We start from the raw sequence: 16,790 nt of genomic DNA, 5'->3' as shown, positions 1-16,790 counted from the left end.
CCACTAAGATACAAGCCCTCGGGCAACCGTCACTCCGTCTCCTCTCCTCCGCTCTTCAGTCTCCAGGGGTCGGCCTGCGCTTTGACAGCATTTCTGTCCATGTGTCATTTAGAGGGAAAAGCCACAGGCTGGCTCCGGGTGTCCACATTTCCCACAATCCTCTAGGGGATGAAGTGTGGCTTGTATGAGGACCATTGTGGGGTTTTTCAGGTTAAAGGAACAGATGTTTGTGCCATAGTTGAATACTCTTTCAGGAGGAACAAGACCCAATGCACAGAGCAGAACAGCTGTACTCCTGTCAAACAGATCCCAATGTGACCTGACATGTGGGGAACATTCTAGCGCTCTGTTATAATGGGATATCATACAATCTGTCACAGTAAACACTGAAGGGATGTTGTTGTCTGGGTTGATTTAAAGCTCGGAGGAGAAGATTTTATAATTTTTTAACTGTAGGACAGGTCCGGGTACCTGGAGGAGGTCTGGGCTCTCTGGTGTTGTCAGATCCAGCGGGTCCCAGGCCGTCTATTTCCTGGAAGCTGCTGCTCTGTTTGCCCCACACATGGTGGATCTGCATAGCGGCATCCCGCTCAGTGGCCAGATCCAAAACCTGCTGCGCCAGGTGAGCCCTCAGCTGCCTGATCTCAAACTGCCCAAGACAAGAACACCCACAGACACTGATAGCTGTTTAACACAAGTCACTGCCCTCCCTATTGTCAGCTTTCAAATTTGTCAATAGCTTTGCCAATGCATAACACAGTTTTAATTAAAATAATAATAATAATAATCTAAATAAATAAACAGTACATTTTTGAATATGTCAATATTTTTAAATAATATATTTGTGTAATTTAATTTGTTGTCATTATGAGCTGTTACACAGAATGTTTTGTCAAGAAACCCCACTAAACCGAAAGTCTTAACATTATATTCATATATAAAAAAATATTGACTAAAATCAGCTCGTTTTCAATGAAAACAAGAAGATCTAACCTTTTATTCAAAGGCAATCTTTGATCTACGAATAGTGTGGAATCTTTTATTTATTTTGTTTCTAATCTTTTATTTTGTTGTTTTTGTTTGTTTAAATTATATTAAGAACTCCAGATTATTTTTTTAATTTATAATTGAATTGAATTATAAAAAAAAACTAAAACACACACTTATTTGTTATAACTTATAGCTCTTAAATTATAACATAATTATAGCTATTATTCTAATTTCGACTAAAGTTATAGCCATTTAGGTCATCCAACAATTATTACTGGCAGTATTACCAATCATTATCTATAATTCATATCATAAACACACTGAAATAGATCTCCTTGCTATGTTGCAACTCCAATAATATGCTTTATTTGTTGAATCAATGTCCACACACTGGACATAATCAATGAGCTCGACTGTTCTCAGGGTCTCAGATCAGTTCCCATCAGGCATTTCAAGACATTTCTATCACAGTCTTATCGGTCTTCTTCCCCAAGGGGAAGAACAACAGAAACACATCTAGGGTGAATTGTGTATTTCAGTGGTGTGCATTGATCCCTGTCTGTGTTATCTGTCAGGAGGGCCGAGACGGGCTGGACGGGTCACGTGACTGTTTTATGTAATACGCTGGGCTGGATTGCAGCTTGAAACGCGAGCTTGCATCATCCGCAGAGACCCGATCAGAAATGAAGCATGAGCTTGGTGCGGTTCAAATTATGGGGCATATTCAGGATGCACTGTGCTGTTGAGACACAGTTACATATATCAGAGTCTGTGGACACCAGTAGCATTTAATTCTGGACCCAAATAAACAGAAGAGTTTTAAATTAATCTTTTTTTTCAGGTGACTCTAAAATGGCTAAATAAACTGATACAATCTGATCAATAAAAAAATGAAGAGTGAAAACAGGCGCTGTTTTACTGAGCAGATGAATTAAAGTGAAATCTGATTGTGTGTCAGAGTGCTGCCCTCTGCTGGACAAATACACAGTGCGACATGATTATGCAATTATGGAAAAACATTTGGAAAGGGGAGAAAATGATAAAGAAGTTAAAACAATTATTCACTCAAAAACTGCAAATTTACCCTCAGGGCATCTAAAATGTAGATGAGTTTGTTTCTTAATCGGAACAGATTTAGAGAAATCTATCATTCCCTCACTTGCTCCCCAATAGATCCTCTGCAGTGAATGGGTGCCGTCAGACAGAGTCCACTTTACAACATCATTTAAAGTGAAAAGTTGCGTGTTTGTAAGAAACAAATTCAACTGTTTCCATTAAAAACAGTTTTAATCCAAACCACAGCAAACCAGTCAAAATATGAGTCCGTTATCCATTTAATTTTATAAATTCAATTTGAATTGAAAAATGTAGATGTAACCAGTTACTAGAAATGTTTGAGTTGGAGAGGTTTTAATTTTTTTACAGTGTAATAATGCTTCCTCCAGTTAAAACATCCATATCCTGCTGTCCTCTCACATTCAAATACACCAACATATATTCACTTGTAAACGATGCTTGATTTGTGCATATTTCTCTCCTGAACTTTTTCACTGAAGAATGCAATACTATGGATAGAGGACACATTTATCAAAAATATCTTTATGAAGAATTTATTACTTGCAAACATGCAGTTGTTCACTTCACAAGACATTAACTGATGGACTGGAGTGGTGTGGATTACTGTGTTTTTATCAGCTGTTTGACTCTCATTCTGACGGCACCCATTCACTGCAGAGCTTCCACTGATGAACAAGTGATGTAATGCTACATTTCTCTTAATGTCATAAAGAAACAAACTCGGATGGCCTGAGGGTGAGTACATTTTTATTTTTGGGTGAACTATTCCTTTAAAGCAAAGCTTCCACTCTTGAGTATACTTCTATTACAAAGCTGCTGTCAAGGTAAGTGTCACTGGCACAAGACAGGTCATTTTGTTCCTCTGGTGATGTAAATGTCAGACTCACGGCCTGTTCCTGACAGATCTGTGTGAGTCTCTCCAGCTGTTCCTCCCTCACAGCTTTGGTCTTCTCATACTGCTGGATCTCCAGCTCCATCTCCACCTTCACCTGGAGCACATACGCTACAGAAGACAAACAAAAGAGCCCAGTAAAGTTGATTGATCAAATACACACATCCTTTTTGAGCAAAGATTTGGGTTGGTAAGATTGTTTTATGTTTTTGAAAGAGGTCTCTTGCTGACATCACCTCCATCCACACCTAAGAAGAGAGCAAATGTGTGTTTCATATCCGGCGTCCATCAGCTGCTCTTAATAAAGCCATATCCACATGACCCTCTTATCATCCACTCGCTCTCCATATCAATTAGACTCTTTCACACTGGTACCATCTGCTCACAGAACTCCCAGCATGCTTTGCTGCATTGCAATGTGTTACTCAGTCCCACAACATTCTCCATATGTTTCGCTTTCAGGATTATTATATATTAATTTAAATATTTATTTGTATGTATATTTAAGTGTATTTAAATGATCAGCTTCTTTTACGTCCCGCTGGGCACATCATGGTCCATCCACAGGGTGGTGTAAAAACTGGACCTGACTCGCCGTGAGACTTGAGCTCATGAATGTTAATCGGTCAGCATGTCTGTCGATATCAGCTTGTATTAAACACTGTGTAATGTGTAACGACCGTATTTAGCTGTCTTTGCTTTTTTTTGCCGACTCAGATGTAAATCTTCAGGCATATGAACAAACACACACACGAAAAGATTCAGAAATCTCACAGCTTGCACATCATAAACCACGAAGAATAAGGAAAAGATAAGATATACGTGCAAACAAACATGCAGAACGCACAAAAACACAGAAACAAAGCAATATAAATGTAAATCGTAATAGAAAATGCAAGGCATGCAAGCACTTTATAGAGTATAGACAAAATAGATACATTTATATTTAAAATATTATAATTTTACATTTTAATTATAAAAAAAAATGAGAAAACTTAATTGCAATTCACATTTTACTAAACAGATAAAGCTAGTTTACTACTGTATCTTTAAAATTGCATGTGTTTTTTTGCTTTTATTTTATATATAAAGCTTAAGAAATGCTTATCTGGCAACTCAATACTAAGTAAAAAAAAAAAAACATATATATATCAACCGCTCAATGATGTTCAGTGAGAACGACGGTGACCTGCCCCGGCCATCGACCATGAACACACTTGCATAAACACAACCTGTGCTGAGAAATCATGGACATTATGCTCCTCTCAGCGCAGACAAAAGACTCTGAATCAATCTCAATTTGAATAAGACCAATGACTGGTGTGTTGTCATGTGTAAAGCAGCTCACCGTCAATGATTCTCTTGACTCTCCAGATGCGGAGGGTGATGATGAGGCTGATGGCGTCCCAGGGGCTGCTGGGGCCGTTGGCCACCGTTGAGGCCACCATTGGGGCCAGAGAGAGTACAATCACAGCACCGTCAAATACCTGAATAACACAACATCAACAACTAAACACCATCATATGCCTTTCATCTAGTAACATGAAGAAGTGTATATTACTTTGGGCTGTTGCATACCAGGTAATGATCAACTGTAGATACTTCGTAACATGCCATACTAACTATACATTTATTTAATACAAATGAAAGAAATTTAAAATGTATGTATTATTTAAAACTAAATGTGATTTTTCTCAATTTTCTTTTATACTAATAACTTTTTCTTGCAATTCTGATTTTTTTTGCCTCAACTCTTTTGTTAATATCTACATATATATTATATATGCGAACTCTGTCTGAACTACGAGGAAAAATTCACATGTGACAAAAGTAACACACACTCGCACATATATATATATACATAATATAATCTTTTTAGATATTATTTGTTATACAAAACATGCATTTTCCATAAGAGTGTGTGTGTACACCTTCAAATAATCAGTAAATGCTTTTTAAGAATATTCATATCAGGCAGATATGACAAAAAAAATAAGCAATATTTATTATGCAAATGAGTGGGCTGGGTCAATAAAACCAATAAAACCCCTCCTGCTCAGGCAACGATGTGACATTGAGAGTGTGTCACTGCGCCAGAGAGACTCATCCTTCATCAAGTTTCAAGGGCTCGTCTCTTCAATCTGTTTTCCCCCCTCTACTGATGGGACCCCGGGGAGCTCACCTCAACTTTGTTCTCTATATAATCCCAAATCCCAAGCACCACAATCCTGAACACAGTCTGGGAGAGGAAGAGAGAGACAGGGAAGAGAGAGCATATAAGTGGAAAAAATCCCATAGAAAGAAAGAAATAGAAACGAAAGCAGAATAATGAAAATCACTGATCAGATTTCGCATCGCATTCTAGGAAATCATCCACAAGAAAACAACAGTGTTTAATGAAAGGCAAGAGAGAAGCCTTGGGCAAAAAAAAAAAAGAGTCAAACATTACTTTTCCTGCGCCCCACGAACGTAAATAATGAGCTTGCAGGGAAAATGTGTATGTAGGGTAATTCAGAATCTAAGTGATATCGAGATGTGGCAGCAACAGAATTCACCTCCATTTGGTGGAGAAATAACCTCTGCAAAAAAAAACCATTTCCAAGCCGAATCATTTCTTCTTTAATCTCGTCTCAGAACGCAGCTCATAAGTTATCAGTGACCTGCAATATGTATCGAAACACTAGAAGGGTACGCTTCTAGTGACTGCTGACTCAGGTGGCACACGCTAGTCTTTTTAGCGCTTTCTATCCCTACTTCACTCTCTTTTTCTCTCTAAAACATGTGACGCTGAAACTTTCAGGCCTTCCCGTCTCTTGAGCCTTTATCGATGAGCAAAATGCAAGTAGAAGGAAATAAATGCAAGTCTGCTTTAAAAGAGCCATGCAACTGGATCTGAAGAAATGGCAATCAACAGAAGTCAGCACGTGTCAGGACACACACACACACACACACACACACACTTTTACATCATGATGGTCCCAGACTCAGCATGTCAGTCATTTTAGTGGCCTGTGACCTTTAAAGGGGTCATATGATCGATTTCAATTTTTCCTTTCTCTTTAGAGTGTTATAAGCTCTTGGTGCAAAAAGATACGCGATACGCAACGCAATGTGTAAAAAGACAATATAAGTCATTATAATCAGTAATTATGTCTCCACTGGATGCAACAAATGCCTTGTTTGTAAGGGGTTTTGTCCAGATCCAAACGAATCATTCTATTTAATCAGATCTTCTTAGTGAACCGGTCAAACCAGTTCACCAAATCGAACGTAATCATTCGAAACAGTTCGTATCTCCAGTACGCACAAATGACTAATTAATAATTAAGTTATTCGGTTTATAAACGTGCCTGACACTCCCTCTTATGGGAAATAAACCAATATCCCGAGTTATTCAGTTACTCCTTACAGTACATTGACTGAACTGCTAAAAGTGAACCGATGACGGGATGTGCATGAGCAGAGCAGCTGGACTGAGTCTCGTGTTGCTGGGACACTGAAACATTTTCATCATACGCTTGAGGTATTCAGCCAATCACAACGCACTGGATAGCTGGCCAATCAGAACACACCTCGCTTTTTAGAACGATGAGCTTTGTAAAAATCTACACGTTTCAGAAGGCAGGACATAGAGGAGAAACAATAATGTACATTATATGGAAAATAATGTGTCTTTTGAACCTTAAACCGCATAAACCCATTCCATTCCACCAAATACACAAATAATGTTCTTTTTAGAAACGTCATATGACACCTTTAAACATGCACTTTTAATGCTGAAACGTTCCTTGTATAGCTTTATTTTTCATTTGATTATTAACAATCTCCTCAGATGTTTGGAGAAAAATTCCTTGATATGTTTTACATCAAATTAATGTTTGTAGTATAGTTAAGATAGTTGGAAGAATTTGATGAGAGACATTATTACAAGACATTATAAGGGTGTTTTTTCCAGAATAAAGGCAGGATACTTCAGTGTGATCCCACACAGATGTACACTCACCTCAGTGAAGAACACGGACAGGATGACCAGACTGATCCAGTGGATGATACAGGCGAACTGGAATGCATTATTAACTGTGGACACAATTCAAAGAGATTTTGCTCTCACTAAATGTAGAAACATCTGATTGTAATACAGTCAAATGTAATGAGCTACAGATTCTCAAAATACACACAATTTAAAAGTTTTGCCTGAAGTAAAGGCTTTCAGACTTTTACAAAAGATTTCTATTTCAAATCAATGCTGTTCTTTTGAACTTTTCACAAATCCTATATGTTTACACAAGAACTGCATAAAAATCTCTGACGTAAAAACAAAAAAACTAAAAGGATGTGCCACATCCGTGTCGTAAACTGAGGACAGTGGCTGCTCAATCTCATTATGGCAGCCGCCTGAACTAAAAGCATTGGAATGTGTGATATTATATTCCACCCATCCGCGTCCTGCATCTGTCTATTTATCCGCTCTATCTACTGCATTCAGTTATCACCCTCTCTCTCTCCACACGCTGCCAATGTCTCGGCCCATATGTCTTAGTTTGCACTGTTCACTGATCTGTCCATCAGTCCATTCATCTCCCTCAATCCCTCCTTCCATTAATCTGGCCGGCCGGTCGCTGTCCTGCACTCCTCCCATCCGTCTCTCCCCCCTCCATCTATCTATCAGGGCTGTGTAAAGGCCAGAGAAGACAGAGAGATATAGGCTGACTAATGCTTCTGTCATCTCTCACATTTCTCTCTTTAGTGTGCACTCATCTGCACACTGAGCTGTGATTTTCCGCCATAGTATGAATGGGGATCTCTGGTCAGATTGACAACAGGCTCTTATGAGAAATGAAAATGTCCAGGCAAATAGCAGCAAAGCAAATGTCACTCACAATGTGTTTATTGAAATAGATTAGAATTAGAGATTTGATCAACAATTGCAGACGTATGGCTATGAGAGATAGTGTGTGTATACTGAAGTACCGTAATTCCTCAAATAAAAACCAGCAGTCAAATAAACGCCGGGCCTCTTATAGTGGCTTGGGGCGTGGTCAAAACGGACCAATAAAGGCTGGTCTTAAATAAAGGTCGGGGGAAAATTTGTGCAGCAGAGCCAGATAACGAACGTACGCCCACTGCCGAAGCATTTCTCGTTCTCGAGTCAAGAACCGGTTGCATCGGTTTTCGGATCACCAGTACACTGAACCGAGAACCGTTTCTGTCAGACGTGTCCGATTCGAGAACCGAGGAGCTGATGATACTGAGCATGTGTGATTCAGCGTGAAGCAGACTGACACACAGCGTGTCTGAACCGAACTGATTCTTTTGGTGATCGATTCTGAACTGATTCTGTGCTAATGTTATGATCTCTGTCCACTGGAAGGCTATCGCTTTTAATTTAAAACGGGTTATTTAAAACAATAACTTATCAAACAGAATGAATTAGAAATAAAGGCCAGCCTCTAATAAAAGCCTGTTACCTTCTGCAGTTCAGGTAAATAAAGGCCCCGGCTTTTATCTGAGGAATTACGGTAATAGAATTTTCATATTGTGAAGATACATGTATTGTTATGCTAATTTAAAATGGATGTGATTTATTTGGTTGGGAAATGAGAACCAGTTCTTATCTAGACCTGTAGTGAATCAAATACATACTACTATGATTTGAATCCCAAACAAATTACATAAAGCTCGACCAGTGTAGCCCAATTCCTCAGTGAATTACTTTTATGAACTACTTACTCCTAGTGAATCAAAAACATTCAGTGTTTCTGATCAATGTAATCTGAATCCCAAACTGACTCATTCTTTTAATGAATCTTTAATTTTTAGGGAATCTAAGGTTGGGTCCTAGGTTAATTTCAGAAGCACCTGAATAAATGATTTATGTATTTATTTATTTTTTTTATATCCTGAAATCAAATGATTTTCTGATTTAAATCTGATTCCATAACGAGTTGGTTTATTTTAGTGAATCAAAAACATACAGCATAACCAGTATAGTCCAAATCTGAATCCTCTATACAGTAAGTGGAACTGTCTGATATGTCAGAGCATGTGTGCTTACAACTAGATAGTAAATCCTCATTGTGAGCCCAGATCAGCTACTAAAGGGATCCTGCTAATACTCACATTGTAGGAGTTTAGTATCAATGAGCAGCTCCACAGTCAGTAAGAGCACCACCAGGATGACACAGGCCACCAGGAAACAGTTGAAGCCGGCACTCAGTAAACACACCTGCCACAGCGCTGCTCTCCTCCCGCAGCACGGCTTCAGCCAGTTAGACCTGCAGATAAAGCAGAGCGACAAATAGAAAGATAGAGAAAAGACAGAAAAAACATTTCTGAACTACTAAACCACAAACACAAGAAAACTACATTCACACATATGACCAACAACACAGAAGTCTTACTTCTATTTTTTCTTGTACATACAAGCTTACTTTTGCTTTTACTGTATATACACGTTTACTTGTAAGAGTTAAAATAAACTTATGTACAAAGGCAAACTTGTACTGTATATACAGGTGCATCTCAATAAATTAGAATTCATTTATTTCAGTAATTCAACTCAAATTGTAAAACTCGTGAATTAAATAAATTCAATGCACATAGACTGAAGTAGTTTAAATCTTTAACATTCAAGCGTCCTTCTGCTTTTACATACACGTCTACTTATACTTGTAAAAGTAAAAATAAACTTATGTACAAATGCAAACTTGAAAATAAAGGTAAATATAGACACATACAAGTTTGCTTTGATTTGTACATAAAAGTTCGTCAAGTTACTTGTATATAAAAGAAAACTTGAATGTACATACAAGTTTGCTTCTGTTTGTTCATGAAAGTTTACATTCAAGCTTACTTCTATTTCTACTTGTAAATACAAGTTTAGTTATACATACATAAATATGTGTACTTTTAGTTTTACATACAAGTTTGCTTTTACTTGTAAAGTTTTACTTACAAGTTTACTTCTGTTTCTACTTGTAAGTACAAGTTTACTTATACAAGTGTATTTTTTGTTTTGCATATAAGTGTGTTTCTATTTGTTCATAAAAGTTTACTTCACATTCATACAAGTTTATCTTTACATACAAGTTTAGCTACTTCTGTTTCTACTTGGATAAACAAGTTTCCTTATACTCTCTCAATCAAGTTAACTTCAACATACAAGTTTATATTTACATATAATATAGCATCTACTGTTCTTAAACTAGGCTAACAATAACCTTAAACGCATGAAATAAAATCTATTTGGTATTATCATGAGACGTGTATGTTTTTACGTGTCTGTCCGTTTGTCCTTTACATATACTGTAGCTACTGTATGACTTCAGAAGATCACTATACTTATATACTGTATATACTGTACAAGTGTACTTTGTATTAAATACAAAGCACTGTAAGTCATATGGACACCATTAATGATGCCTGCATGGTCTTTATTGGAGCTCATCACTCACAGCCCTCACTCACTTTCATTTTATGTAAAGGAGCTGTCAAAAAAATTCACTTGATTAGTTGCAATTGCTTACAGTTTGCTTACAACTTTTTTCACATTTTTTAAACTTTCAGTGGATGCTCTTGTGAGTGTGACTCACTTTGATTAATCAAATTTTCTCACTATCTCTCTTGCTTGATGTACTACGGCACCCCTAAAGGGAAAAAATATCTGATATATGAGAAACATATTTCAATGCTTTCTTTCACAATTATGTAATTGGGTAATTATTCTGTATATAAACTGCGGGCATCAGGGAGCTGTTAGTATTATGCAGGACATTGAAATCACTTATAAATGTGTGTTTGCTTTTTGTCGCTAGCAAGCAGCTAACAATGTCCCTTTAGTGGCTCCGGAGAACACATTATTCATTTTCCCTGCCTTTCCGAATATGGATTTGCTATCCGGGCACATCCCTACTGTGCACATTATGCAAGTTTTATGTAAAGACATAACTACATTTTTCTGAAGATTGGAATAGAAAAAGAGTTCACAAGGTGCTCTGTAATACCTGGAGAATGCCACGAATACTATCTCATTCATCTAAAAGGTAGTAGCTCTACTGTGTTGTAATGAAATACTTGGGATTTATATGTAGCCTGCAAAACAACGACTATCAAAGGATGCATTTTTGGAACCAATGGCATCTACCTGCAGGTAGAGCATTTCTTTTTGCATAATGCATACCATTTCACATACTATTTTTTAACAAAATAGTAGGCAGTATACAGTATAAGTGTGTAAGTACCATTCCAAACGTCACCCAGGTTATGTGGCCAAAACCAGGAATCCATTATTCCATCCAAATTCCACACCCTTTTGGCACCAAGTATGCTCTCTTTTATCTCTCCCTTTTTTTTGCTGAAATGTTGGAACTCGAGCATTTGCGCACTATTTTCCAGACTGAGCTCCAAGGCCATGCTGTGCGTCCTGGGCTCCTTCTCTTGGGAGCGGATTCTGATCTTGGCAGCATGGGAAAGACCGATCAGTGTGGCCAGACTGACCTCATCCTGTGGCTCTCTGATTTGCATCCATAGACACACACAAACACACGTGCAAACATACATACACACACACCATCTGGAGAGTACAGACTCCACTTATCAGACACAGCCAAAAAGATGATTGCTTAACAGCATGGCCTTGCCTTCATTTGATCAGAAGGACTGTGTTTGCACGCTTTGGGCTTCGCCCTTGTGGGATTCGAGCAGGAAGGGCAGATCAGACATGGAATCTGTGCTTGGCTGTGCACTGGTGTCTAATAATACCACCTTAGCAATCTGTAAATTTAAGCCCTCTTTAAAATGCAAACTCAAAGTCTCCTGATGGCTCAACAAGACTGAGCTGTAATCAGCACATATTGCATTACATTATACAGTAATTTGATAACATTTGACCCTTAACAATTTTTTTTTGCACAAAAACTACATGTACTACATGTGAGTATACTGTAAGTACAATAACAATGTGGTTCTTAAAAGAGTTGTACATTTTCTCATGTAAAGTTAGTAAAACTCATCACCGCTTGTTGCTAATATCTTCAGAGGTTTCTATGCTAAATTGCTAAATTGTTCAGAGTGGTTGCTAAGTGATTCTGGGAGGTTATTTGGGTATTTCTAGGACATTTCTAGGCAGTTTCTAAGGATTTCTAGTAGATGTGACTTACAAATGTGACCCTGGACCCCAAAACTTAAGTGTACATTTTTCGAAATTAAGATTTATACATCATCTGAAAGCTGAATAAATTAGCTTTCATTGCTGTATGGTTTATTAGGACCGGACAATATTTGGAAATCTGGAATCTGAGGGTTAGGCGTTTTTACGCTGTTCTGAGTGGTCACTAAGAAGTTGGTGTGTGATTGGGTGTGACTGTGACATTATGAGTGGTTGCTAGATGTCTGCTAGGTTGTTTACATTTATATTTAGTCATTTGACAGGTGTTTTTATCCTAAGCAGCTTATAAGCAAGGAATGTGACAAGCAACTGGCTGGCAGGATGCTCTGGATGGCCAAAGCATTACTGGTTGATGCTATGGTGTTTTCTGTTTGCTAGGTAGTTTACATTTATATTAAGCCATTTAGTAGACAGTTTTAAAGGCATAGTACTTTTTTTCTTGTACTGTTTTTCATCTACTATACTGTAGGGAAGCAGGCATATTTAGATGCGTGAACTGTATCCCAAAATGCTCAAACTGATCTTCTATTCCTAACAGTGGTCAGTCTTCTTATACTTTCCATCTGAACAACATCAGTGTGCAGTGAAATAAAGTATGGTATTGGAGTTCAGGCCGTAGCTGCATTAGTGTATTAGCAGCAGTCTGGAAGGGCAGTATAAACAAAGTGCGAGACCGCCGGGGCCACGAGCCGTGGTGAAACATGCCGATGGCTGGAGGTTGTTATTTTATGCTGAGCGAACAGCAGCTAGTCAAGCTCAAACCCAAACCCATGACCTGTATTAAAGTAATGGATGAATGGGTCTGAAGTGGGAAAGTTCAACCCAAACTTCAGCACAAAAAGCCGCTGTGTAAGAAGGACACTGACTGTCTCCAGTTCCAGAGTGGAGCTATAGAGAGTGATTGGATCTCTTTCACCTTTCCTGCACCAAATCTTGCTGAGGGCACAGTTGTAGCCTGACCTGGGTCATTTGAGAACAGGACATGCCCTTGTTGGCTCAGACCACAATCTATCATACTAGATGTAAGGGCTAAACATTAGGGCATGTGTAGGCAGGTCAATGACATAATATAAAGAAAAAGACTAGAGATGATGGACTGAAATTTAGGCAACTGTAAATATAACAGCAAAAAAAATAATTATTTCCAGTTTCAGCTGAAATACTTTTGGAGGATCAAAAACATTGACTGAAACAGTGATGTTTAATTAGTAGTTCCCCGATTTTAGACACAGTCAGTGTCTATTTCATACACACAGGTAACAGGACTTCATCAAGAATGTGCATTAATGATGCTTAAGCAGAACATAAAATGTTTTTTGGCCTGTCGGAGCCAATAGCCTTCTGGGCTGTGCTCTGGGTGACCCGAGTTTGAGTCCCGACATGTAATCATTTACCGGTTTGGGCTGAAATATAAAGAGGTAGCTCAGCAAGAAATAACCTTACTATGACTGTTTTAATTTATGCGAACATGACACACTGAAGACGTTTTAATGACAATTTGAATTTCTAAATTCAATTTCACTCAAAAATAAAAGATAAAAAAAATCTAGTTGTTAGAAATTTACTTTTCTATTCATTTTTATTTAATCCGACTTTGAAAAATAAAAAAAATCATACCATTTTCAAAAACGTTTCAATTTAACAACAACAAAAGTCATGTGGTGAAATCAAGTAATACATTTTTTTTATACAGTATACATATACAGTGCAGACCAAAAGTTTGGACACACCTTCTCATTCAAAGAGTTTTCTTTATTTTCATGACTATAAAAATTGTAGATTCACTGAAGGCATCAAAACTATGAATTAACACATGTGGAATTATATATGGAATCATATACATAACAAAAAAGTGTGAAACAACTGAAAATATGTCATATTCTAGGTTCTTCAAAGTAGCCACCTTTTGCTTTGATTACTGCTTTGCACACTCTTGGCCTTCTCTTGATGAGCTTCAAGAGGTAGTCACCTGAAATGGTCTTCCAACAGTCTTGAAGGAGTTCCTCGAGAGATGCTTAGCACTTGTTGCCCTTTTGCCTTCTGTCTGCGGTCCAGCTCACCCCTAAACCATCTCGATTGGGTTCAGGTCCGGTGACTGTGGAGGTCAGGTCATCTGGCGCAGCTCCCCATCACTCTCCTTCTTGGTCAAATAGCCCTTGATGCCTTCAGTGTGACTCTACAATTTTCAAAGTCATGAAAATAAAAGAAAACTCTTTGAATGAGAAGGTGTGTCCAAACTTTTGGTCTGTACTATATATATATATATATATATATATATATATATATATATATATATATATATATGGTATATTACAAGGTTAAAAGTAGTTTTTTTAAATAAATATCATGAATTAATTCATAAATATGATGTTTTGGGGAGTTGCACCAAATGGCATGACGTTTAATAATGTCATGAGGCGTAACTATCACATTTTACAACCTTAACTAACCTAGTCTTGTCAAATTAAAAAAAGACAAGTTATCTGATATTTTAAGAGACTTACTGACCTTGACACACAGTCATGAGGGTCTGCAAGGGTCCTCTCTATGATATCATTTCCTGTTTTATTTTTATCTGCATTAAGTTTTTGATTTGCCATGAGAAAATCTGACAATTTGACAATGTAGTTTGCTGACATTCGACTTAAACTATCATCTCTACATGCCTAATTGGAGCTTTAAAGAACACAAATATTCAGTATCACACAATAATGTAGACACATACATTTCAAAAACGTAAAAATGCTACTTTGCACTTTCTCTAAGCCCATGTGCATACACTGTACAGTTGAAAAAGCAGGGAGGAAATGCGTGTGCTGGAGTGAACAGGTTTATAGAGACATCAGTATCAGCACTACGTGAGACGCAGGAGAGACAGATTGAACCGCAGCAAAACAGCAGACTGGAGAGGGCTGAATTACACCATGAAACTGATCGATGGTGAACTGGAGAAATGTGCTGTCATACATGCCTCTCGGTCAAAAACTGATTCTCTTGCTCCCGCTCTTGCTCCAGGAGAAAAAATTCTAAACTCCAGAGAGGTGCCTTCCTGGCCTAACCAAAACAGAGCTTAAAGAATGAAAGATTTGAAATGTTCTTCACAGGCAACAGGCCACACCATCAGGCTTCGCATGTCACACGCAAGAGAGTGTCACGGTTGAGTCCAAGAGTTGGTCATTAGCACATGCAACACTACGTGATCCTCTAAAAAGTACAAAAAGAAATGCTAAATATTGGGTGAATTAGTGCAGTTTTATTAGATGGTACTACTTTTATCAATCCTTTTATCAGTTAAAGGTACAGGTTGTAGGACCTGCCATGAGAGGGCGCACTACCAAAACAATAACAATCGCGTGGTTTGATGACGCTAAGAAAGAGCGTGGAATGATGGGATGTGTTGTCTTCTACCCAACCGCTGACGGCCATCAATCAGACGGAACGATAAATCATGGATTTAACGAGAGTTCAACGATCTGCGCGAGTAGATTACATACAAAGTCAATGCAAAGACGCGATCAGACTATGGATCAGACGCGTCCTCGCGAGGGTCTAGAGACGCGATGCCCCGCATTTGGCGTGGTTGCCCCATAATACTAATCTTGTTGATCGTTATAATGTAAATCGTTTTCTGTAAAGATACGAATCAAGCAACTCACCTGTCGAGTAAAACACAAGCGAGATCGGCTTCTCTTTCTAGTTGAAGTTTGTCGCGAAGCTACTTCCGCATTTGTCCACGACACTGGTGTCATGTGGTTTCTACGTCAGTAAAGGCAGTAACTACGTCATTGACAGGCGACTGCACTGCCCCGTGTCACTGTTTAGAATGGGATTTTTCTCATGATTTACAAGTAGTTGAAAACATTAGATATATTGTTAGTAATCAGCTGGACAAAATATATAAAACTAGCCTAGTGGTTTTTGGATATTTTACTGCAAATATCTTACAAATTGTACCTTTAAATTAGTCTGTCAATATTTATTTTTTAACATTCACTTGTCAATATTGAACATTTAGAGACACTAATTATAACACTGCTAAATGTAATCTTTAGTAAATCTCTAAATAAATATCCTTTTTTAAAAATTGAATATCCATCTTAAAATGAATATTTTTCTAAATATAAAATTTGAAAACTATATAAAAAATATATTCTAATATATTTATCGGTTGCTTTTACATTTATAATAGAGTTTATTATTTTACAAAATGATAATATTTAAAGAATATTTAGATATTTTTAAATATTTGAATATATTTATTGGTCATCAGTTTTACAACTAAAATATTATAGTACACAATTATAATAATATAATTTAAAAATACTTGAATATATTTATCATTTAACAGCTATAAAATGAAATTTGTTTTTTTTTTGGCTGATATCAGTGCCTTCCTATATATATATTATATTATTTCCCTCAATTTCTTCCACTATTTCATGTGAATATTTTCACTGAAATTGTTGCAATGTATTCTGGGATTGCCTTTGTGAAGGGGATATGTCATGCAGCCTTAGAATTTAGCCAAGCTATGTATAAAAAGGCAGCATAATTTGGTTAATGTAATATACGGTGTTATTGTATAACAATGATTTAAATGAAATAAAAAGCAACATGCATTATTGTTAATTTGAAGAGGATTTTATTTTTTTAATCTTCCAGATT

At 37.3% G+C, this 16,790-nt stretch overlaps 1 protein-coding gene across 2 annotated transcripts in view; it reads right to left on the bottom strand.

The window, feature by feature from the left end:
* The window catches only part of LOC132133542 (transmembrane protein 266-like), a 50,758-nt gene that overhangs the window by 3,622 nt on the left and 30,346 nt on the right, over nt 1–16,790 (bottom strand). For both annotated transcript variants that reach the window (XM_059546413.1, XM_059546412.1), the window contains 6 exons: nt 9,080–9,234; nt 6,963–7,036; nt 5,142–5,198; nt 4,308–4,446; nt 2,955–3,070; nt 472–649 (listed from right to left, as the gene is read on the bottom strand). In XM_059546413.1, the coding sequence (XP_059402396.1) occupies nt 472–649; nt 2,955–3,070; nt 4,308–4,446; nt 5,142–5,198; nt 6,963–7,036; nt 9,080–9,234 (719 nt within the window). The remainder of the gene's footprint in view (nt 1–471; nt 650–2,954; nt 3,071–4,307; nt 4,447–5,141; nt 5,199–6,962; nt 7,037–9,079; nt 9,235–16,790) is intronic.

This window comes from Carassius carassius, chromosome 50 (genome assembly GCF_963082965.1).
Source record: "Carassius carassius chromosome 50, fCarCar2.1, whole genome shotgun sequence".
In the NCBI taxonomy this organism is placed as follows: Eukaryota; Metazoa; Chordata; class Actinopteri; order Cypriniformes; family Cyprinidae; genus Carassius; species Carassius carassius.
Note: the sequence above shows the minus strand (reverse complement) of the source record. Positions and strands in the feature narration are given on the sequence as shown.